Below are 24,193 nucleotides of genomic sequence, written 5' to 3'. Positions count from 1 at the left end.
CACTAAGAGGACTTAGAAAGACATGCAGGGTCCACTCACCCTCATCTTCATCATCTGCTGTTGCTGTCACAACAGGACTTCCAACATCCCTGTCCTCATCTATGCTGACCTCATACACTGACCGAGGAAATGCCGGAGCGTTGTCATTCACATCACTGACAAAAATCCTTACGTAGGCTGTGTCTAAGAAGGAGATGCAAGACGAACATGCAGACTAGAAATGGCAGAGGTGGAATACCTTGTTGTATTCCAGACAGCTCACATACCCCCCAAGTCTAGAAAAGTTAAGGAACCCAATCTCTGATATCTTTTACCCAATATATAATTCATTATTAGCTTTACCTGTGTTGGGCTGCCCATGAACACCAGGTCTAGCAGAGTCTGAAGAGTCCTGAGACTGAACTTCAATCAAGTAAGAGGCTCTTTTCTCTCTGTCAAAAGATGCATGGGTGGAAATAATTCCTGTCTCGGGCTCAATGGTGAAGAACTGGTAATCCTCACTAGCATCTTTCAATATTAAGTAGTGAACCTAAAAAGGAAATAGTTAAGAGACGTTGCATTTTCCACTTTCATTTGAATGTCCAAGTGCTGTGACCTCCCCCTTCCCAGTAGCCTCCTGGGTCTGTCTGCAAAGTAGCAACACTCCGAGGAAAAACAGTTCATCTGGACATAATTTTTCTAAGTCTTTTGCCCATTTTGATATACAAAAACCAGAATTCTCACACAGAAGAACATCTGTACCAGTGATATCAAGGCCCATCAAGCCCAGTATCTAATCTCCAATAGTGGCCAGTAGGAGCAGTTAAGAAAGATCATGAATAACAGAAGGACAGAGAATGTACGGAACGACATCTTCCCTGCTGTCTCCCCAGCTTCTAGAAATCCACTGTGCTTCTGATCTCAAAAAAAATGGGACTAAATGAGAGTTTGGGTCCCGTTCAACAGGACTGAACAAACGAAAACTTCCACTGATGAAAGCTATCCACTTTTTTCCCTTTAACAAAGGTTTGGCTTCCTTCTCTGAAAAAAACATTTCCACACCCACCCCCAAGTCATGCCCAGAGCACCGCCAGGCGGTTCTACCACAAAGGCTGCTGTTCAGAAGTTGCAAAATGACGGTTACAGAACAGCAGATCTCTACTAGTCAGAGTTCCCTCCCAGAAGAGTTCGTAGGATTTTTGGAAAAGGCTCCGGAAAATGCACAGAAAATGCACAGAAAATGAGCAGTTTCCTTCATAACACTGCTGTTTCTAAGGGTTGGGTCATTATGACAATGATGGTCAAATGTTGGTTTGACCAACCATTTGACCAATGATGGTGAAATTAAATGTTATTTAATTGACCATATTTAAATGGCCGTGTTTAACTGATCATAATCACTGATGGTCCATTAAATAATGAGCTGAAGAGGCAAGAGTTTGGAAACATGTTCTGCAGCCACCTCCACTTGTCTTGTCATGGGAGCAACCCTGAGAATCACACAGCACTACTTTGTCATGGTTGCTGGGTCAGGATGAGCTGCTATGATGCAGGATCCCAAGACTGTGAACAGCATCTTCTCTGCCTGCATCCCGTATTAAGCACATCAGGCATATGCTAGACAAATGCTTGACAAGTGCTGTAAGAAGTGTTTGTGGCTCATTACCCTGTCATCTGCTGTCTGTGCGCTCTCACTAATTACAACACTAGAACTTGCCTATTGGGAGGAAAAGAATTGGATGTAAGGTCAAACCTCTCCATGTAGGCCAGAATCCAAGTCCGTAGCTAACACCTGAACCACAGATTTGCCAACATCAGCTCCTTCTGGCACAGACACCTCGTAGTTCGAAGACACGAAGAATGGAACATTATCATTAACATCTGCAAAAGGAGGTGATGGGGACCACGGTGAGAAAATGTTTGAAGTCTTTTTTTTTACTGTATTTTTTTCCACAGTCATAATTTTCCTTGGAGAAAGAACTCACATTGTTCATAGTAAGAAGCAATACTGCTTTGGGTCTTCCCATTTTCATGGCAGCTGTCAGGAGGCATTTTATAGACATTGAGCAGTTTCTGGGAGACAGTGGCCTAATCTCAGCTAAAATACTAGCTAATGATTTGACCAGCGATCTTCTTATAGTAAGTCCATGAACGCCAGGACCAGGAGGCCTTTCAGCCACAGTCTGTAAAGAGCTGGTTATCTACAGCAGTAGTTAATTTCAGCATTTCGTTAAGTGCTGATTAATATACAATGGAAATTAAAATTACAGAGTCTATAGAGTTGGCAAAGAACGTGTGTAAAACAGTCTTTCCTGGGTTTGCAGGGCAGTATAACCAGAGTTATGGTAGGCTGTAGGACCTAATGATTATTTAGGATGCAGTTGCACATAGCCTCCCCTCATCTAACTACTGGCCAACGTCCAAAGGAAGCATGCTGATCTTCCCACTCTTGTCATCCTGCTCTAAGCCGTGAGATCCCCCTTCCCATGAGCTGGATCACATGGCCTCGTGTCGACAGTGCTCATGTTGTTGCTCTGAGAGAGACTGGCCTTCTGGAGAAAAAAGGACTAGCTGTGATCTGACATGCTCTGCAGCTGTGTGATGCCAGATCCAACACAAGGGACATGGTGGGATTGTGCAGGTGAAGGAAAGGAAGGGCTGCCCCGGTAGTGGCCATCTGCAGTCAGGTCAGATTAGGCACAAGGCAAAGCCACGTTAAGCTTATATCAGTGCTGGTCTTGCTTGTCTTCCTTGCTTGACCCCTACAGAGACCTAAACTGGAAAAAGTATGTCCAGTGTTTTGAAAGGCCAGTTTCTGACACATTTTCTCCCTAAAACTGCTGTGTAGGACCAGGTGAGCACAAGGGACAGGCAGGAGAACTATGGCAGCACTGACCCAGATCCGTTTAAACTGCTCGGGAATCACGTCCTCCTGCTCAACCCATGACAAATCAGTCCGGTGTTCCTCTTTGTCTGTAAGACAACTAAACTCAGAAATGCTGCATAGTCCCCTACATCTTTTTGCACCTTTCACAGTTTAACAGCCACATTTTAAGAAAGTCATTTTCCTGTGTTGTAGCACAGTGCCAAAAGAGAGGAGCTGCAATGACAGTTCCTCGGATCCATCTGTCTTTATGAAGAGCAGACAAAAGTCTTAATACCTCATTCTGCAAACCCTTAAGCACACATTTAGTTTTACTACTGCCACATGACTCCATTGATTCTGACACATAACTATTTGCAAGACCAATCTCTTAAATTACTTCTTTTTTTTAAATTGTCAGTGTGGGCTCCCATAAATCCTAATTTTCTTTCTCTCTTATATGCATAATCGTCTGTGAAAACTTCTTTTCTAACAGGCTTTTTTTTTCATATTTTATAGAACAGAATATGTCTTGTTAGAGATAAGTTTCATCACATTCACTGAGCAAGGTAAGGAAAATAAGATGCTATAAAAGACTTCCTTTTCTATGTGCTTGTGCATAAATAAAGGACAATTCTGCATATGAAAATTTCTGGTAGTTATTTCTCTCTTAAAGGCATTTAACTTGCTTTTTTCTCTCACTAATGCATACACGTGTGTATGTAAACCTTTTTTGTGTGAAATATTAAGTTATTGTAAAAGGATTTTTGCTTGTGAGCAAAATGAAGTTTCTGCCAAATTCTGATACCAATAACTGCACTATAGGAAAAATCTTTTGGGACAGGGTCCATAATCTACAATGAGGCTCAGACCCTGACTTGAAGCACTCTTGCTCTACAGACCTGAAGGGTTTTTGCATTGGTGGACTGTGGAAGACAGGACAATGCTGCGATAAAGTGAAGCAGGGAAGTTGGATTCCCATTCAGATTGCCACTTAGGTGTCTCATTTCCATGGTGGTGAGCAAGACAAATGTGTTTTCTTATTTCTTATATTATTCACTTATTCATATTTTCATCTAAATGACTACATGTCAAACTCCATTAATGCTTCAAAAAGCAGGGATTAAAATCAGATCTATAGTTTTGTGTGGATCTATAGTAGAGCCTTACAAAAAGATCCCACTATAAGGAGGGTTAGATCAAATCTTTGAAAACTGTACCCATTGTCAGGACCCTTGCATTTTCATTTCTACAGTTTTAACCTCAATGTTAAATAGAAAATTCCGAATGTAACAACAACCCCTAAACAGATTGGGTTTCTGTCTAATATCTATCTGAGCTGTTTTCTCTTTCTATAGCACAGAACATTTCTAGTAATACTTGTCTCCTTTCAATAGCTTGGGGACATTTACTAGATTTTTTTCCTCCTATCAAAAGAAAATCTTTGCAACTACACTTATAAAAGCAGGAACTAGTGTTGTGTAAACATTCACACAGCCCATTTTTGCATTATAACATTTTCACATTTTATAGTTACACTTAGGAATTATCTCAGACAGACCTTTTTAATGACCACACAACTTCCTTTTACAGTATAGAAACGTACAAAGCATTCTTAGGTGTCTTGGCATTTCACAGGTGTTACCGTAACTCATGGTGTTACACTAAAAATAACAAGAATATTGAGCTGTTCTAACAGCAGCAAAGCTTACCTGTTACATTCACACAAACAGTGGTAAAGGAAGCTAAAGGGGTCATTGCTACATTTTGTGCCCGGACTGTCAGGGTGAAAAACTTAGTTGTCTCAAAGTCAAGTGGTTCAGCGACTAGAAGAGAAGCGGATCCATCAGCTCTGTTTGGCTTCAGATAGAAACGAACTGGCATGTTAGTCTCTGGAACTTGACCCTCCTCCAGATTATACGTAACCCTGGGATCACCAAGAGGGGATGTGGCTTTGATGGTCTGAAGAAGAAAAGAGCCACCACATATGTTCATGAAGCACAGGGTTACAAGTGTTACATGTTCAGTTGGATGGCAAGAACATACATGCATGTATGTTCTCCAAGAACATACATACCCATATGACTTAGACAAAAGAGGAACAGCTTACAGAGCTGAGTTTCATTTTACAACATTTAGGTTTCATGCAGGTCTTTAATCAGCAGTAAATTTACCTGCCTGTATATATGCCAAGCAAGAACTGCATCACTGGCTAAAGGAAATCCCTCCTCTCTCCTCCTTCCAATACAAAAGCAATCCAAAAAGAGACTGTTTCTCCATTGAGTGGGACATTTTACAATGGCAAGCTACAGACAAAATCTAAATTGTTTGCAAGTGCTTGGATATTACATGCAGGAGGAGGAAGGCAGGAATTATCTGGCAATTTATGAAAGAGACTATCCTTAAAGAATAAGTCGTACAGACAGCACAACGCAGTAGGGTTGCAGGGTGGGCATCCACGTACTTTTGACATGGAGACAGAGCACAACAGAGGAAGAAGTTGAAATGAAAAGAAGATGGAGGGAAGTAATTGCACTTTTAACGTACCACTATCTTGGTGTCACGAATGGTGTTTTCGGGGATGGTTACCCAGTATCTGCTCTGCTCCCACCGGGGCGGCTGGCTGAGTGCATTAGTGACTGTTACCATCAGCTCCACAGTGCTGCTTCTGTTCCCTCCATCCGTCGCTACAATATAGCGACTAATGTGCGTCGCCTATGAAACGAAGGAAATCAATGACATTTGCAAACCATTTTGTACAAATCAAGAGATTGCAATTAACCCTCTACAATGGATTTGAGGGGTTGGAGGTTGCTTTCTTCCAAGCAGAGTCGCATTACCTGGGATAGCAGGCGGTTTACGTATACCCAACCCGTGCTGGGGTTGATCTGGAAGTATTCCAGTTGATGCTCTAACATCGAGTATGTGACAGCAGCATTCACGCCTTGGTCACTGTCATGAGCTGCAACACGGAGGAAACTCATCCCCACTGGAGTGTCTTCGCTGAGGAAGTCTTTGAAAAGACAAAGGTGTTGTCAGCAGGTTCTTGCTCTGGTTTACCAGGCTGTGTGTAATAGAAATACTCCTGTAAAACCTCATAGTCCCCTTCATGGGAGATTAAATGTTTCTGTAATGAGGCAGGTTATAAAGTGTCAACGCTAATGGAGTGTCTATAGTCCTCTTTTAGCTTCCCCTTCCCTTTCCCCTGACACGCTGGGTTATTAAGCGAGCTGCTGGTGAAGCAGGTTTACTGCCAGCACTTGTGCCTCTCCACGGCAGCGCTGGCAAACCCTGCGGCCGCCCGCACGCCCACTGCTTCAGATCACAGCCCAGGCTGCTGGGCTCAGCTGCTGATAAAAGCAGGTTGGCATCAAAAGGAATCCTGTGCAAATTGAATTAATCCTGAATGCGAGTGGCAGCAGCAGCATTGCCAGCGGGAGGCAGTAGGTTATCGCAAAGCATGAAGACTCAGGTCATAGTGAACGTGCCCCCCACACCCCAGTGTTTCGGAGAAGCTGCGCAGGGCAATGGCAATGATCATTTTATACGTGTCCCTTTCCTTAGGTCTCACTCCCTGTTCCCAGCAATCCACTTGAGACAGAGGTTGTGTCTTTGTGCCCATAGTCCTAGACAGACCAATTCTTCTTTGAACCCGCTTTTATAACCATCATCTAAAAATCTGCTGGCAGAGTCACACAGCTGAAGTACCCGTTGCACGGAAAAGTAATTCATTTTGTCTTCCTAAAGCCTGATTCCTGGCAGGGACACCAATAAAATGATGAGAAATCATGAGCAGTCATTTCCTACTCCCCTCCCCTCTGTGAGGCACAATTTTATATAAAGCTATCGCATCCCTGCCGGCTGCCTTTCTTCCACACCCCAGTCTTTAGATTGCTCTGATCTGACTTTGGTCCTGCTCTTCCCTCCGTCCTCAGCCGTCCAGTCCCAGTTCCTCCTCCAAGTAGCCATGGGTGCTTGCTTGATTGTGTTTTTGAGCCATATCCATGCACTAAGACTCCATCAGCTCAGTGTATTGAAATGGCCCTGGCACTGGGAAGGCTGTCGCAGTTAGGTTTACACAACCCAGTGAGTCTATTTAATCACTTCTTGTTCAGAAACCGTTTCATATCTTTGATCTCCCTTGTACATGTCTCCTCTCACATTTTTGAGGTGGGACAATCAGAATTGCATACTATGTATAAACTGGAGTGGTCATGTTTTCTGTTTTGGTTTTCTCCCTTAATATCTACAGTCTGTGGCAGTGGGGCAGTAAAACCCTAAACCGCCACAACCACTTGCTCCACAAACAACAATTTGAGCTTTAATTAGCTTCCCTCATCCCCCAGGACATTTAATTGGCCTAGAATTCATGTCCCTGTTATGTCAGTAACAGCCAAAGCTACGCTCAGAAGAGATTTCTAAAGCTCTAGTAGCTCTAGAGCTACTAAAATAGATTCATGAAAATGAAATTTATTGCTAAGAAACACTGTAAAATGTCCTTTTTTGTGTTTAAATTTATGCTTTTATGGTCAAATCCTGTTAAATCACATTGTAAGAAAAAATACAAAATTACTTGGAAGGGCTGTACTCTCTCATTTCATGTACTTCTGCTTGCTGCTGGCATAACTCTAACACTTACTGTACCATCCCTACTGCATGGAGTTAAGCATTTCTTTAATGTCTGTTTTGCAGGCAGATGATAAGATGCATGGCTTAAATCAGGGATTTGACCAACATCCTAGTGCAGAGGAATAAAGAACCAGCAGTTTCCAGGAAGAATAGAAACCCATGACTAATGGCATTTGATCTTGTTAGAGAAGAAGCTATTTTTAATTCTGTGACGTACAAACATTGATTAGTTATGTATAGATGCTGGAAAAGTGCTATGCATAAAATGACCTCATTATCTGCAGTTTCCCCATCCCAAAGGGCTGCCTTTGCTTCAGGACCTTTGCTGGTACCCTGTGTTCATGAAAAAAGAAAAATATCTGCCCGTTCCTCAGAAGTGCCCAAGTCACCATAATTACTAAATGCAACCTCTCAACTTCGCGGCTTTTGAAAAAAATCATGGGCAGTTTCACCTGAAGGACATGTTTGAAGGTAGAGTAGAAATGTTCATCTTTGCACAAACACTACCTTTACCTCAAGGACTTCTCTGCTTTGTCTGAAAATATTTCTCTCCAGTGAGATCACTCCCACCTGATTTCTCAGCGCTGCTTTGGACAGGTTTGCAGAAACCACTGGTAGGAATGCAGAAATGGCTATTCCCAATCTGCACATTTTAACCAGTTGGGAACCTGGAGTTAGTTGCTATAAGATACTCTAAAAGGTGCAACACAATTTTCTTTCTGTCCTTGTGCATAATTCTGAAGTTATGGATGTATATTTAGAACATTTCCTAGCAGGTCACTCCTCCTCCTTGTTAAAAGCCTGCCATGCAAGCATCCAACCTCTTTTTGAATCCCGCTGAAATGGTGGCCTCTGTGATGCTGAAGATGACTTACTTGTGAGCCATCTTCATTTTAATAAGGCATTGGTCACTGCTTTGCCCTACATGACATTTCCATAGAACTGGCAAAACATCTCCAAAATGGAATTGTTGTCACATGCATCATCAACCATCTTTTGCCATTTTGAGGCAATTACGCAAGGAAGGGCCTGTTCTAGTCCAGCAACTATGGAGTACACTCGTCACTTGTGGGTGACATCAAATGTAGAGGGTCCAAGAGTACTGAAGTACAGGATTCTACTGGAGAAGCATCAAGTAAAATTAAATGAAAGACTGATGAAAAGCATGTCATGTGGGGATGAAAAAGGGAATGGCACCAGGGCAAACGGGAAAAGCTAGCTCAGCAGCACAGTTACAGGAGGCATCGGGGCTCCCAGCCAAACACAGGCTAGAAGCCAAGGATTTCAGGCTGTTTGACAAGAGATAAATACCACTCCAGCCTATTCGAACAGAGGTGCTGTGTTAAAGAGACACAGATGACAATTGCTCTTCTAGTCAGGGTTGATGAATTCCTAGCTAGGATGTCATGTTTTCTTTTGGGACATCGAATAAAAATTCAGTGTGCAGAAAAACTGGGCAAGGAAAAGCTGCAAAGGGCAGGGATCAGATCTGCCTCATCTGTGGGAGTGAAGACTGTCAATGTTTTAAGAGTATTGCAATGAATAAAGAGGACTGATCAATTCTGCATTTCCACTGACGATGGATTAAGCGGTAACTGGCTTAGCGGGCAGCAAAGGAAGACTGGTCACCTAAAAAACTGACCACGGTTACAAGGAACTACTAACCAGGTTCATGTTGCAGTACTGGGACAAGCAGTTAAGAAACACTCACACTGATAGCGACTATTCTCAAACTTGGGATCGTTGTCATTGACGTCAGCAATAAGGACGGTGATCTGACACACGCCGATCAGCGGTTCCTGTGCCTGGTCGGTAGCAGTAACAGACAGCGTATACTCCCTCTGCTTCTCCCGGTCAAAACTCTGCGTGGTTGTGATGACTCCTGGGAACACAGACACCTCCTGTTCTGCGTGTCACAGCCTGGGGACTGAATTTGCAGAAAGGGACCTGCGCATCTCCTGCACAAGAGGAAGCTCTGACCACACGCAGCACAACCATCAAGCTTAATCCACACCAACCCTGCAACACGTGTCTTGGGCAAGACCAACTCCAATTCCCCTGTCTCTCCTCACGTCACGCGCTGCCAGCAGTCAACAGCTTTCCCTCCTGCTGCCCTGACAAGGAGCTTCGGTCCGAGTACCTTGTTTTCTCACTCCTCATGGAGCACAGAAGGACCTTCTCCTCCTCATCGAGAGGCCTCTCTTAGGTTTATGCCACTGACAGTCCAAGTAACTGAATATTTCAAAGACAGCTCATTATTACTTTGGGGAAGAGGCACACCACAGTGTGACCAAAGTCATGTCTACTACAGGAGCTGGAGACTGCCTCGTTGAACAGATTAAAATTGGGTAGAATCACATAGCTCAGCTAATAAATTGAACAATTTTCTCCAAATCTTCAGTTTTTCCTCTCTACTAACCAAGCCTCTCCCTGTCTCTGCTCTTTTCTTCTGGTTGGGAGACTTTAAACTGCCCTGCTTGAGGCCACTTCCAGACCTATGTCTCTGCTATGCTAGGGACCAGGATTCTGCTGCTCTGCTGTAGGCCCTTCCAGTCTCCTGCACAGTCCTCGACATGCAAATATCCCATTTTACTGTTTTGACTACAGAAACATCAACAACTTTTATAACTTCTTCATGTGAAATGCGTCAAGACTGTCTGTCACTGCCCTGTTCTGGTACGAGGGTTTTGACTCTACACGCACTGCGCTGGACCTCCTATTTGTGCACGACATGAGAAATAAACCGTGGCCACATTGAGGGGAAGAACAAACTCAAGCTGTTAGAGTCACACTTTCTGCTCTGCATTTTTATAGCGACACTCGATCCAGTAGGAAGTTAACTGACACAGAATGGCTTTTTATCTTCTTTTTGAACTGGGGTTTGTTTCCCTACTTAATTTGTCATTTAAATCACTATAATCTTAATTTAATCTATGTGCACAGCTATCCATACACTCTGAACTTTTTCCCGTGTTTATTCTATAAGCTGTTACAGCTAACCCTGCAGTTACACCGTTAAAGCATGAGCCCACGCGGATCCACTCATACAGTGGCATTCTCATTACAATACAACAGCATTTTCATTTCATCTCAGTAACCTGAAAGCTACTGACCTGTGTCTGGGTCAATGCTGAAGCCTAAGGAAGCTCCATCTCGGTGCATGAGCCCATACTTCACCTCTCCGTTGACGCCGAGGTCTGCATCGTAGGCTTCTACCTGTAGCACATACGTGCCTGGAGGCTGATTCTCCAGAACCCAGGTGCTGTCACTGTAGTAAGTGCACTAAAAATACACCCAAACATCCAACCCTATATATTACACAGAGCCACATGAATTTGCTGCACAGTGTCAATATTTTTTCCAGCACATCTGAGAACTCAGAAGAAAATCATTCTATTACTTATACTCACAAAGAAATCAAGCTCTAAGGGAGAGGAAGGAGAAGAGGAGAATGAAGACTTTACACTTTAATTATGAGGAAAGCTGGCTGCGTGTTCACTTACAGATTCACTCTGCTCTGCAAACACAGTTCCTTCAGCCCGCCGGCAATCACCAATAGCCAAGAGGAGTCTATAACCCCAATTACGGATGGGAAAAGAATACCTGCAGAAAGACATCTTACCTCTCTGAAGACAGGCTTGTTGTTATTAATGTCGTTAACTCCTACGATAACCTCAGCAAAACTGCTGAGAGGGGTGGGTCCCCCGGAGGCATTGTCATCTATCGCAGTGATGTTGAGCGTGTATTGTGGCCCTTTCAGGTTGGGCGGTGGGTTTCTGCGGAGCTTAATGATACCTAAATTTGGAAGCATAAAGTGTCATTTTATTTTACTGTGTAAACAAACAAAAAAAAAATCAAGTGAGCATCACAATTCTCTGCCATTGTATTGTTGGTTCAGTTTGTATTTTGGTTGCAAAGCATAGGAATCAGTCATCTTAGACTGCACAGTCCTTGGACAAGGATCCCAAGTTTTGGTTGATATTTGGAGAAAGGCCATCATATTAAAGAGCTAATTCTCATTGATAAAAAGCATCCCCATCTGCAGATTATATAAATATGGTTCTTTCTTATGATTTTTGACACACAGGTGAAGCAGAGTCAATATAGATTAGACAGTAAATAACTGTGTTCTAAAACCTCTTTCCTTACCTTTCTGACTATCCAGTTCAAAGTTGCCCTCCTCATTGCCTCCTGTAATTAGATATAGCAGCCCATCTCCATCAGGGTCCTCTGCCCGAACAGTAGCCACTAGGGTGCTGGGACCAGCATCTTCCGAAAGGAAGGTTCTGTACCTGATGCACATAAGGGAGCAATGGCAGCACATTCAGTATCAGAATAACCATCACCATGTTAACCATCAGCCAAGGATTTTAAACTCATTATGAATGTAATTTTTTAAAGCTTTGGGCATGCAATCATGGAATATTTAATCAGTTTAAGACCAGACTTTGATCATCTTTGTTTGGCATAGGGTATGTATTTTAGGATTGCAGTCCTGCATTTTTGGTATACATAATTTCCAAGGATATTTTGGAAGATATCAATATGCACCATACTACATTGCACTGCAAACCAGGATCGCTTGTCTCCTAGAGATGAGAAAAAGGACTAGTATCTGTCATGCAGTGTTTCTTATGTCCCTATATGCTAATGGAAAGCATCAGATACTACAGAGATGAATGTAAAACAGTATTTCATTTTGTAAATAAATGTATGTACGTTTTGTATTTAAAACATGTCCATACTTTAAATTGGCGCAAAAAGTAGAAATCATATTCATTCAGGAAAGGAAAGAAGGCATTTTAAACAAGCAGGGCCTCATGAAATGAGCTTATAATACAATCTGCTGATGATAAAATTAAGTTTTAATGTTTGTTAACTACCATCTTTATCTGTCATGTATTTATACATGGACAATCACTTTAAGACGTAGAAGTCAACACAGTCAAAGTCATTCCCTGTAGAGTTAGGTCTTTTATTAATTCTGTACTCTCTCTATAAATATAAAGTCAATATGCTGGTATCACAACTGGTGTATTTTTTTGATACGATCTGGAAATGAAAGGCCAACTTCTAAAGCCTTTCTTCAGACAAATTACCCCTCGATTTCACTGGTACTTATAGTTGCACAAAACAAGCAGCTACCATTTAGCCAAGTGTTATTAAGGTTACACATGTGAACAGCATCTGTGAAAACCAAGGCAGGTGTTCAAGGTGGCTTACACGGGCTGGGAGAAGACAGGAGCCTCATCATTCACGTTGGCCATTCGAATCCGCACAGATGCCGTCCCTGTCCGAGGGGGATGTCCTTTATCGACAGCTATCACCACAAACTCATACATATGGTTTGCTCGCTCAAAGTTCAGCCTCTGGTTAGAATTGATGACCCCGTGACGCGTGATGGAAAAATCAGTGCTCTGGATGAAGTAAGTGATCTCAGAGTTGGAGCCAGAGTCACAGTCTGTTGCAAGCACTATTAGAGAACACATTTAACAGAACGGTCATGCTGCAGAAGAGGTTTGGTTATGCTATTTCCTACCAAGTCAACTTCAGATACCTTTTTTTTTTTTGAGAACAGACGTCACCTAAATCTGTTTTATCCATAAAAGCCTTATTTTTGTGGTAAGAGTCTGGGAACTCAGCAGGAGGCTGGGAGTAAAAAAAGCAAAACAACTCTTCCCTTCTTCCAACCCAGCCTGAGTGATCACAGCAAGGCGGGCTTGCAAGAGCGCGGTGATCCCAATACTATGCAACATGCTCTGTACAAATAGCAGTCAACACTGGTAATTACCGCACAATCAATATGCATGTTGGTAGAACATTATCAGTCATAAACCTTGTCCTCACTCTCTCCAGGGAAGCCGTTCAAATTTAATTAGCTCCCAGCTACGTTACAGCTAAAGTACTTTTTAATTACCTGGTGCTTCAAGGTACAAAAAGTGATTAAACATTCCTCCCCAGCAAGTGTTTATTCAGTACCTTGGGTGTCCCATCTGCTCACAAGCAGCAGATCAGCAGAACAAAGAGCTAGAGCTCACAACATAGTATCAAGAGTGATTTTTAAGAGCAGGAGCTCAGCTCTTTAATTACCCTGCCATTTTTCTAGCCAAACAATGAGGCTTGCTCTCATACCCACGCTGGTATTAAACAAACTCCTTGTTCTACTAGGAGGATACAGGCGCAGCCATTGAGGTAGCACACAACCTTTTGGAAGTGGAACAGTGATGGCAGTGCATGGACACCCTGGCAGACAGCTACAGCATCATCCAAAAATGAGATGAAAAAACAAGGACCCATCACTATCAGCATATTAACTCAAAGGGGTTAATTCTCCTCAAAGGGGAAGAGAAAGATTTCAAAAAGTGCACTGAAATGCTGTGCTCCTTAGTTGCAAAAAACTCAACTACCTCTGCCTGTGGAAAGTTACTCATCTCGGTTTAAAAGGACATTTAGGGTGGTTGTAACATTTTGTTTAACATCTCTCAAAATCCTAGTGTGAATAAATGTTTGGGTGTGTTACACACTACAAAAGCAAGGGCTTCAGAGTTAATCACTCTCTTGCTGTACTGACAACCTAAATATATTAAAAACTCAAGAAAGATTGAAATTAAAGTGACTTAAAACTTAAATTAGTGGTCAAATATTGTTTTTGAAAGATATGCAGAAAGTGAAAACATATTTGACTTGAAAAGTTCTGATTTAATCTCCAGAGTCATTACCAAGATATTGTAACCATTCACAAAAATACATTTTATGTGCTTAACAATCACACTTTTTTCCCCCAGATGTTTCTGGCAAATAGGGAACATGACACTTACTTGTATTTGACAAAGACATGCCTTACTTCCCAATAGCAACTGGGAATTATATTCCCCTTCCATTTCATCCCATCCTGCAAACTGATCTGCATTGCAAAGGTATTTCAAGGATCATATAGCCACCACAAATAGGTCAGTGCTAGCTCTACCCATGCTCTAAGCTAGCTTAGTGCAAGCTAACTCCAGCTCAAAGCCTAGTATGTTAGCACAAAGTTGCCAGCTACAACTCTAAGCCTTGCTCTGCTGGCACAGTACGCAGCTGGTACGCTAACCCCTGCTGAGAGCATCCCTCCATGTGTTTCAGATCATAGCTTGTTTGCATCCAGACATCTTAAAGCACACGCAGTGAGCATAAATCTGCCCATAATGACTAAGTAGACAGACTGGCTCAGCTAGTGTAGCATCAGCACTACAAACATGATACAAGCCAGACTTTGAGTGTGTTAAAATGAAAATGGTTGACGACTAAAACCTACATTTACATCATCCACAGTTTTAACAAATGGCATATATCACAACATCTTTTTCACTGCCATCGACAGCAACGCAGTCAGCCACAGAACGGCAAAGGCTGTCTTGAGTTTGCATTTATTTTTGTTTGTGGTACGTTCTGAGGTTGCAACATCCCACCCTTCAGGGAACTATAGCCAGGGTAAGAGCTGCTTTTTTTTTCTTTCCCCTGAGATGATACTTGCTTTGGCAGTCAGAGTTAGTGGCACAGCACTGATCCAGCACAGGGTACAGACTGCACATACGGCTTCCTTGCAGCCACTACCAACGCTGCTCAGCCCTTCAACACCAAGTGAGCGTCCACCCACCTGTTTTCACTGACTGTCTCTATGCTTCCACATTGCATTTTCTTTTCTAAGAAGGCTCTTTCTCTTGAAATGTACCCCGTATGGCAAGACAACCAAACGGCATGCAATTGCACAACTTTGCCATTCTGCCGTTGTGCTTGCTTTGGACATGGGCCATACGTCTTTTCCCCAAAACTGCGTGACTTTTGATCAGCTTTACAAGTCTCCTGGAGAGAAGAGCATACATCTCTTTAAGGAAAATCACATGCTTAGGAATTTTAGGCATTGATCATTCTGATCAACTTAATTCTTCCCAAGAGCCATTAAACCAAAAAATGAGCTACAGCAAGCTCTGAACTCTCTTGGTAAGTGTTTAGAGAAAGCAGTCCCTGCAGCCCTCTTATCAGCATGTGGCTATGCAAGGGAAGCTAAGCTTCTTATCATCACTGCAACCTGCATGTGTTCAGTTTCAAATTCAGGAAATTCACATTGTTGCCTTCAAAAGACACATCTTAGACATGTAAATTTTTGCTAGGTCTTGCCTTGGCACTTACCCACTTCTCACACGGTTCATAAACCCCCTGAGGTCTCAGCCTGTGTTCCTGTTACTACCCCCATATCTGCCCCTACTTTCAGTTTGAATACTGACAGTGAGACTGTAAGTGTTCTCCCAGTTTTAGGCAGAATCTGTGGCGTGTATCACATCACGACAGACTACATCAGATCTCGAGACATCTTTGAAGGCATTTAACTGACACCAGTAAAACAGGTTGGAGAATGGACTTTTGTTCCTTGTCTGTTGGACTCCGAAGACTGAGACAAGAGGTGCAGCATCATCCATGTTCACTCCTTATTTGTGCAACCACAGTATTTCAAGAGTGACCTTGAAGTTTTGGTTGGAACTCGGGGCTTGAAATGATTTCCAACAGCTCTAATCTTTCAACAGGATACTATCCTAGTCTCTAAAAATGTTGTCTGTGCGCTCAGGGTTTATGTGCAAGTGATATGTGGCCATGCTAAACACAACAAACTTGGAATGATGACTGGTAAGCCACAACCGTAAATATAAAAGTTCACAGGCTTTCCAAAGGTTTCTCCTTTAACACTTTGGAAGTCAGTTATACGGCATTAATACTTATTTGATAAAACTAGCAGCCCATTTAAAAAACTCTTTTTTTTTTCTTAACACATTAAGAAGAGAAAAACTAGTTGCAGCTGCTTCCAGGACACAAAACGATGACCAAGCTGAGTTAAAAGACAGCCACAAGATTTAAAGGAAACGAGCTATGGCAATCCACTAAGTCACTGCCTGCCTTAACTGCTCTTGGGGTACCACAGGATCCCTCCTTGGGCACGGTTGTGTGACACAGCACAGTGACCCTCACCTGAAGACACAACTCTATTTCCAGGATACCTAAAGCCACCTACAGCTCTCCAGGAAGGCTATCATCCACACCTTATAAAGGCAGTGCTTGCTGTGGAAGAGACAGCGCTTCCTCACGGTATGAACATGAACATGTAACACAAATTAGCAGGCTCGTGGCAAGGCTGAAACAAAAGGTACCAGGATGGTCCTCACCTTGCAGTAGAGACGTGCCAACAGGAATGGTTTCGGGAATGTTGTCTCTGCTGTAAATGGAGTGCTGGAACTCGGGAGAACAGTCATTTTCGTCGGTGATATGGACCATGACCTGAGACAAAAAGACAGGCTGAGAGGAGATTTTAGTTTCTACACTTAGGAAAATGGGCACCTCATTCTGGACACTGCCTGGGCAGTCATTGCTTTTGCTGCTGTCCCATCCTTATGTCCCTGATACTAAAGTTTTTCTCACACCACTCCTGTAACACATAGGAGTATTCCTTCCTCCACTTCCAAGCAGAAGGGAGGCAAAGCCAAAGAGAAATAACAAGAGGTATTTCACAGAGCCTAGATCTGAGCCCAGATCAGAGCCCAGCCTTCTGCCTGCACCATAAGGCCTCCTCCCTCCCAAGCACCTTCATGAGTTTTCTAGGCTATCCCTGTCTGTAACTGGGCTATCCCTGTCTGTAACTGGTCCCGCTAACAAGGTAACGAAGATTGCAGAGACAGTGGGTAGGAAGCGAAGTGATCCACGTACCTCAGTCACGCTGCTAAGAGTGCTCTCAACTTCCGTGGCTTTCAGTAAGAGGTGATAGAGGTGGTGCTCACTCTCGTAGTCCACAGGGTGGGTCAGGCTGAGCTCCCCGCTCTCCTGCCTCACCCTGAAGAGCCCGCTGGGGTTCGTCAGCAGAGTGTACGAAAGAGGCTGGCTCTGGAAAGAAACAGCCTCAACAACTGCTACTCTGTAAAGAATGAGAGAATAACCCTTTGCTTCAAAACAACGACAACAAAAGCTGTCTCCTGAGCACCTAGAAGAGGAAGATGAGGATGACGAAAGGTGAAGTGTTCACTCTGTCAATGCTGGGCTCAGCTTTGTATTCAGACTGGAAATCCCCGTGCTACAGGGAGCCCACCTACCCTCCCTTCTCTCACCACACTGATCCCCTGACGTAGAAGGGCTGGGATAACAACCCATTTCAACCCCCTACTAACATGAAAACATCTTTTTCTTCCCTTTTGTACCCTTCCAAATACTTGACAGCAGTTACTGGTTTAGCTTCAGTTACAGAGATAACTGAGCTACTATACTTTTGACTTTCTTTGAAGCTGCATATTCAGAAAAGGAACTGGTTCAGAGATGGATGGGAAACCCACGAAGCACAGGGCCTTTCCAGACCCTGCTGTCCGCCTTGGCAGGACATGAAATGAATGTCTGCCTCCCTGCCGTGACTTATGCTTTGAAGCTCCATCTCTCTCAGCAGTCTCCGGCGAGCGTGACAATATACTTTAAGCCCATCTTGGTGAAAGCTCCAGAGAAGGACACAAATTTCCCTCCTCCTCCTCATTTAGTCTCTTTTAAGGAGTAAGTGGCACATCTCCACTAGTTTTTCCTACTTCATCAGCTTATTTTGAAGTTTCCTACTACTTAAAGGCCCTATGGCACTGCTCCACCTGCTACTTGCTGCCTTAAAAGCCTGTGCTGCTCTGAAGCTGCTGAACAGTGACAATAAAACCAGAGCCAGCTCGGCAGCATCTCCCCACTGTGGCTTGGCTTAGCTACTCAACGGCAGCCCCTTGGAGACTTAGCTGTATCTGTCTGTGCTTCACACAGGCGTTGTTATCTCAAGAGTCTGGCAATGACTTGCCTTTCTAAAAATTTAAATACAAGTCAAATGGGATACAAACAACTCAAATTCTGGTTAATTAAAAGACAATATTTTTCAAGCACTCATTTATATCTGAAGTGCTCCAGGAGATACATAGCCAGGAGTTTGGCTGTTTTAATTCACAATGCAATGCAAGAAGACCCCAAAGGCATTAAAATAATAATTTCAGCAGAATTCCAGCATCCCAGACTACACCATGTGCTACACTGGAGACTCTCAAACACCAGAAAAGGCATCATTTCTCTTAGAAAACACAACGCTATTTTTAAAGTGTAATAGGCAAACACATACGCATAGCCCTGAGAAGCAACAACACAAAAAGTTCACTTTATTGTGCTCTGTGAAGTTCCTCTCAGGCTGCAGGGAGAGAGCTCACCTAACAAAGTACAACTCACTTTTCTCCTGCTGGAGTATTTTCAGGGACAAACACACTGTAGGACATGTTAGTGAACTGCGGAGGTCGGGAGCCCACCAGGATGGAAATGGAGGCATAGGGGCTTTTGTTGCCGTACTCATCGGTGGCTTCCACAGTAACCATGTACTCCTTGTTCCACGTCAAAGGCAAGCCAGTCGTCATGATAATGCCAGTATCCTTATCTACTCGGAATCGTTCTTCACCACCTATCAATATATGCACAAAGCTGGTCTGAAAAATGCCCCACAGCAAGAACATTTGCATCTTCACTATTTTAAGGTAAGCTATCCTCAAATCATCTGCCTATGTCCTTGCATGCACTTCTTTTCTCCTCTCCAGTTGTGCACCTTATCTTTCAATCACACCATGCTCTGTTGGCTGGTGCAGTGTAAAGGAGATGAGAACAGGCGAGAAATGGAGCCTTAGGCTAACGGTAAGGCTGTAACCGATTTCAAAATAGAAGTAAAGCAAAGAAAGTGGCAGCAAGAAAGATTCCCATCCTCCTAACTGTTGTACTTAAAGCACTTCCAGCTTCTACTTGCTGTACCTGCTGTATCTTTAAGGATTTCCCAAGGGAAAAATCTATCAATGAAATGATAAAATGGGAAATTGTTACAAAAAATCTGCAACTTAACAGAATTTTACCCTTTTTTTTTCAGAATAGACCTACCTGCAATGAGCGTGTAAGTTATTCCAGCACTGGTGTTTTCATTGTTACTGTAATACGCAACGAGCTGGTAGATGAGAGTGCCTTTTCGGGCGTCTGGATCGACACGTGCCAGGTAGGGGTAGGGGTACATGCCCCAGGACAGAAGTTCCTCTTCTGGGGCAAGGAGTGTCACGTGGCAGAGGTACCAGTCGTTATCTGCAAAAGATGCATGGATTTCTAGACAGCTTGTTCACAAACTTCAGTCAGGAATGTTTCAGATCTTATCCATTAGTATCTGTAAACAAACTGAATTGCCCATCATGTTCATCCTATCGCATGCACAAAAAATTCAGTACAGATACGGACTTTGGCAGCCCAATGTGCCTTAAGTGCAGTTAGCAACTAATTAAAAATACTTTCAATAATAGCTTTTAATCAGTTAGATATGCATATTAAATACTATGTCAGTTACACCACTTGCCATGGCACAGTTTTAAGTGCGTACTTACCCAGACTTGGGGGAAATGTGGCCTTTTTATTTTCAACAAATTCAGCATAAATGTTGCCAGTTTTACCAAACCAGGTTTAGGGCTTATTAAAATATTTCTCTTAAAAATCAGTGGAAGTGGTAAGCAATCAAAACTCCCTAAAATTCTTCCTGCTCCAACACTAATTCATTTAGTTTTCTCAAACCACTGGATATTCAAGGAAAGGCAGACGTGCCTTCCCCTTCTGCCCCCAGCATCCCATCTGGTTGCATCTTAGGTGAGTGCAACACCAGCTTTGAAATGGAACCTCCCCAAGGCAAAGCCTTGGGCTTTGCTTCTGCAGGGAGAGGCAAGCGAAGGGGCAGGTAGCCAGCAGCTGCAGGGAGGGAGCAAGCCCTGTGTACTGGCAGGGGAAGCACAGCACAAACTGCTCTCTACTGGGCATGGAGGATCTGGGGTTGGGAGCAAACACCTCTACCTGAATCCCTGGAGAAAAATGGAACGTACATTGCCTGCGCCTGTATCGTTTTGTGGCTAGGAAGTGAACTCTGATACCTAAAACAACAGGCGCAGATGATTGCATCTGCCCAACCTTGGACTGTCAGACTTGGGAGCAGCCTAGAAGGACCCACACCACTGAATGTCTGGCCTAGATCCCCTCTGATCTCTGAGCAGTTGCACGGTCGGAGGGCGTTCAGGTAGCAGGGTTGACTGTCAGTGGGACATCTCCTGGGATCACCCCAGATCTGCTCCTGAGGTGGCTGTGCCACCGCTAGTGTCAGCCCAAGAAAAGGGGTGAACCCCTGACGTGCAGAAGGGCTGTCCATAGAGAAGAAAGAGAAAGAACCTTCTACTGCAAAGAACCCATAGAGATTTAATCACAGTATTTTTACCTCTTGGGAGACCTAAATTCAAACATTTTGAACTCACAGCAACTTGCTAACAGATGCTAAAGGTACACATGAGCTTCTTGAAGAAGTTTTCCTAAGCACATTTGTGTTCCAGAGGTGGCCTTGAGATTTGACTTCAAATCAAAATGAATATATTATTGAATACATAAAATAAGTTCAAATAAAAAAAAGAAGAAACTAAATGTAGAAAGGGGGGGAAGTAGAAAAGTACGTATGAGAAACGCACGTTGTCTGCCTGATAAAATATGATTGCGTACTTGAACAAACGGCACTGAGGCTGCACGTCTGTTAAGGGCTACACCACTATCAAAAGAAACACCCACCCAGGTGTACGTAGGAAACCCTTGATCTCTGCCTTCAGGAAGGCCACAGTTCACATAGCATGGAAGAGGACAGCAGCACATGGACAAAACCAGCACCAAATTCAAGAAGTAAGCTAGAAATTCCTAGAACAAATTTTAACTGTAGACCTCAGGGATCCAATACTAAATAAAAGACTACCCACAGTTAGAGACATCTGCTGACATGCAAGACTTGTATTTACGAGCAGCCTTACCCCACAGTAAAAATATGTGCTGGACAAATTTACCAGAGGTAATCCTTCCCAGGAGGGAAAAGACTTCATTGAAGTTTTGTGGGTTTTTTAAAGTATTTAAAATAATTTAAGACATGGTTTCTTTAACTAGAGGAAATTCTTAGATTACAAGGTTTCTGGTTTTCTAATATACCAACATTGCATACATGGGAACATTTTTTAAACACACTCCTCTGAGAATTTTTTTCTCTGTATTGCTTGGTGTAACACAAGGCACAACCCTCAGCACGAGCTAGCAGCTCACAAGAGCAGCTGTAGCAGTCAGTATTTTATCCATAGCCAAGAGGGAGGGCTGAGAAACACACATCTTCGTTAACCCAGCTACAGACAGTGTCATTTTGCTAGGACCAAGTAACAGAATGAAAACTTGTAGGCATGCAGCATTAAAAAATATTCTTGTTCATTCGTTGGTCTAATGCAGGCAGTTCTAATTTCTGCGGAGATGAATATCTAGTTGAGCATTTTTCCCATTCAGTGAAACCTAGAGAATGATTTCAAACAATTATAATTATACAGTTTATTCCTTAATATTGTCCCATGTAGGTGATCCAAGTGTTAAATATCAATCAATAACGAAGACCTAATCCTGCTGTAAGAATTGTAAAAACCACCACCATGTCAAAAGGTCAGCCCTAAACCAGAGCTTTATGCTTTAAAAAAGACAGACAAGGGAATACATTTCACGGACTTCAGGACATCATGTCAGGGAAATATTCGTGTTGTTCACATTAATGATAATTTTCTGGACTTTTACGAAAACTTCACCTCCCCCCTCTCTGAAATGTTTATTTAAATAGACTCGTAGAATCATAGAATCGTTTAGGTTGGAAAAGACCTTTAAGATCATGAAGTCCAACCATTAACCTAGCACTGCCAAGTCCACAACTACACCATGTCCCTGAGCACCACATCTACACGTCTTTTAAATACCTCCAGGGACGGTGACTTCACCACTGCCCTGGGCAGCCTGTTCCAATGCTTGACAACCCTTTTCGTGAAGAAATTTTTCCTAGTATCCAGTCTAAACCTCCCCTGGCGCAACTTGAGGCCATTTCCTCTTGTCCTATGGCTTGTTACTTGGGGGAAGAGACCAACCCCCACCTCGCTACAACCTCCTTTCAGGCAGTTGTAGAGAGCAAGAAGGTCTCCCCTCAGCCTCCTTTTCTCCAGGCTAAACAACCCCAGTTCCCTCAGCCGCTCCTCAGAAGACTTCTGCTCCAGACCCTTCACCAGCTTCGTTGCCCTTCTCTGCACACGCTCCAGCACCTCAATGTCTCTCTTGTAGTGGGGGGCCCAAAACTGAACACAGGATTCGAGGTGCGGCCTCACCAGTGCCGAGTACAGGGGCACGATCACTTCCCTAGTCCTGCTGGCCATGCTATTTCTGATGCAAGCCAGGATGCCATTGGCCTTCTTGGCCACCTGGGCACACTGCTGGCTCATATTCAGACCTCACTGAACCATGGTAGAATTGTGACACCAGTGAAGCCTCAGATCACAGAATCACAGAACAGCTGAGGCTGGCAGGGACCTCTGGAGGTCATCTGGTCCAACCGCCCTGCTCGAGCAGGCCTACCTAGAGCTGGTTGCTCAGGACCGTGTCCACATGGCTTTTGAATATCTCCAAGGAGGGAGACTCCACAACCTCCCTGGGTAACCTGTTCCAGCGGACTAAAGTTCTGGGGACTGGATTTCAAGAAAGATGTGGACCAGCTGGTGAGCGTCCAGAGAAGAGCAAAGAACACAACCAGAAACCATGGCCTGTCAAGACAGGTGGAAAGACCTGGAGATTTTCAGGAGACTGCAAGGGACACGCTAACAGTGCTATAAGATGCCGAAGGACTGATGTATGAAATCAGCCAGCTGTTCCCTGCCCCACGAAACAAAAAGTAACAAACTCTCATTCCCAAGGAAAAGATTTGCATTAGATGTTGGGAGGCGGGGAGGGGAAGGGGAATCTCCCAGCAATTTTTGAATTATAAGGATAATGGAGCACTTGATAGTGGCTGGAGAGGTGAGAGATCATCCATCAAGGAGATCTTTAAGACCTGACTAGACAAATATCTGCCAGCCATCACTTTGTTATAGCAAAGCCTGCCTCTAGGCAGGGGCACGGTACCAGCAAGACTGTTAAATCCTTTCCATCACGCTTTAATCCCCCTGCCCTTCAGCTTTTGCATCTCATTGATTTCTGAAGCTTACATGTTCACGTGTCACTCGTTCCCCAGCAGCCTGAGGGAATTTCTCACATAAACATTCTTTGGACCTTATGTTTGTCTTTGCTGTTCGCTTAAAGGTAAGAAGTGAGGGAAGGAGTGAACGCCACTCTAGAAACAGCCACATGAAAGGAAAAACACAGGATGAGGCCAAAGCTGCAGGGCCGTGGTACAGCAGGAGGTGGTAATAAACTTCAGATATCAGGTGGAATGTCTTTCTGCAGCTGAGACCTGGCTCACTCCTTCAGCCCCTCAGCATTTATTTCTGCTTTTAAGGCTTGAAGGAGCAGAGCTGTTCTCTCTGTGCAAGTAAATAAAACGTGAACTGAAGCAACCTGCAAGCACGCTGACAAAACAGCCCGGGTTTTCTGTGTACAGATACCAGAGCTCTAATTCTGACAGGGAGTGAACGGGAGTAGTGAGGTGGCTGTCGGTCTCTTTTCCCAAATAACAAGTGACAAGATGAGAGGAAACGGCCTCAGGTTGCACCAGGGGAGGCTTAGATTGGGTATTAGGAAAAATGTCTTCATGGAAAGGGTTGTCAAGAATTGGAACAGGCTGCCCAGGGTAGTGGTGGAGTCACCATT

General features: G+C 43.6%; 1 protein-coding gene across 1 annotated transcript in view; it reads right to left on the bottom strand.

Annotated features, from left to right (window-relative positions):
* The window catches only part of LOC142406289 (neural-cadherin-like), a 60,067-nt gene that overhangs the window by 22,726 nt on the left and 13,148 nt on the right, over window positions 1–24,193 (bottom strand). Inside the window, exons 2-16 of the mRNA XM_075494990.1 lie at window positions 19,418–19,612; window positions 18,728–18,953; window positions 17,204–17,408; window positions 16,666–16,777; window positions 12,695–12,944; window positions 11,621–11,763; window positions 11,094–11,266; window positions 10,585–10,753; window positions 9,183–9,353; window positions 5,683–5,855; window positions 5,390–5,557; window positions 4,555–4,804; window positions 1,733–1,860; window positions 343–529; window positions 40–183 (exon numbers count right to left, since the gene is read on the bottom strand). Coding sequence (XP_075351105.1) covers window positions 40–183; window positions 343–529; window positions 1,733–1,860; window positions 4,555–4,804; window positions 5,390–5,557; window positions 5,683–5,855; window positions 9,183–9,353; window positions 10,585–10,753; window positions 11,094–11,266; window positions 11,621–11,763; window positions 12,695–12,944; window positions 16,666–16,777; window positions 17,204–17,408; window positions 18,728–18,953; window positions 19,418–19,612 — 2,694 coding nt within the window. The remainder of the gene's footprint in view (window positions 1–39; window positions 184–342; window positions 530–1,732; window positions 1,861–4,554; window positions 4,805–5,389; window positions 5,558–5,682; window positions 5,856–9,182; window positions 9,354–10,584; window positions 10,754–11,093; window positions 11,267–11,620; window positions 11,764–12,694; window positions 12,945–16,665; window positions 16,778–17,203; window positions 17,409–18,727; window positions 18,954–19,417; window positions 19,613–24,193) is intronic.

This window comes from Mycteria americana, chromosome 2, assembly GCF_035582795.1.
Source record: "Mycteria americana isolate JAX WOST 10 ecotype Jacksonville Zoo and Gardens chromosome 2, USCA_MyAme_1.0, whole genome shotgun sequence".
In the NCBI taxonomy this organism is placed as follows: Eukaryota; Metazoa; Chordata; class Aves; order Ciconiiformes; family Ciconiidae; genus Mycteria; species Mycteria americana.
Note: the sequence above shows the minus strand (reverse complement) of the source record. Positions and strands in the feature narration are given on the sequence as shown.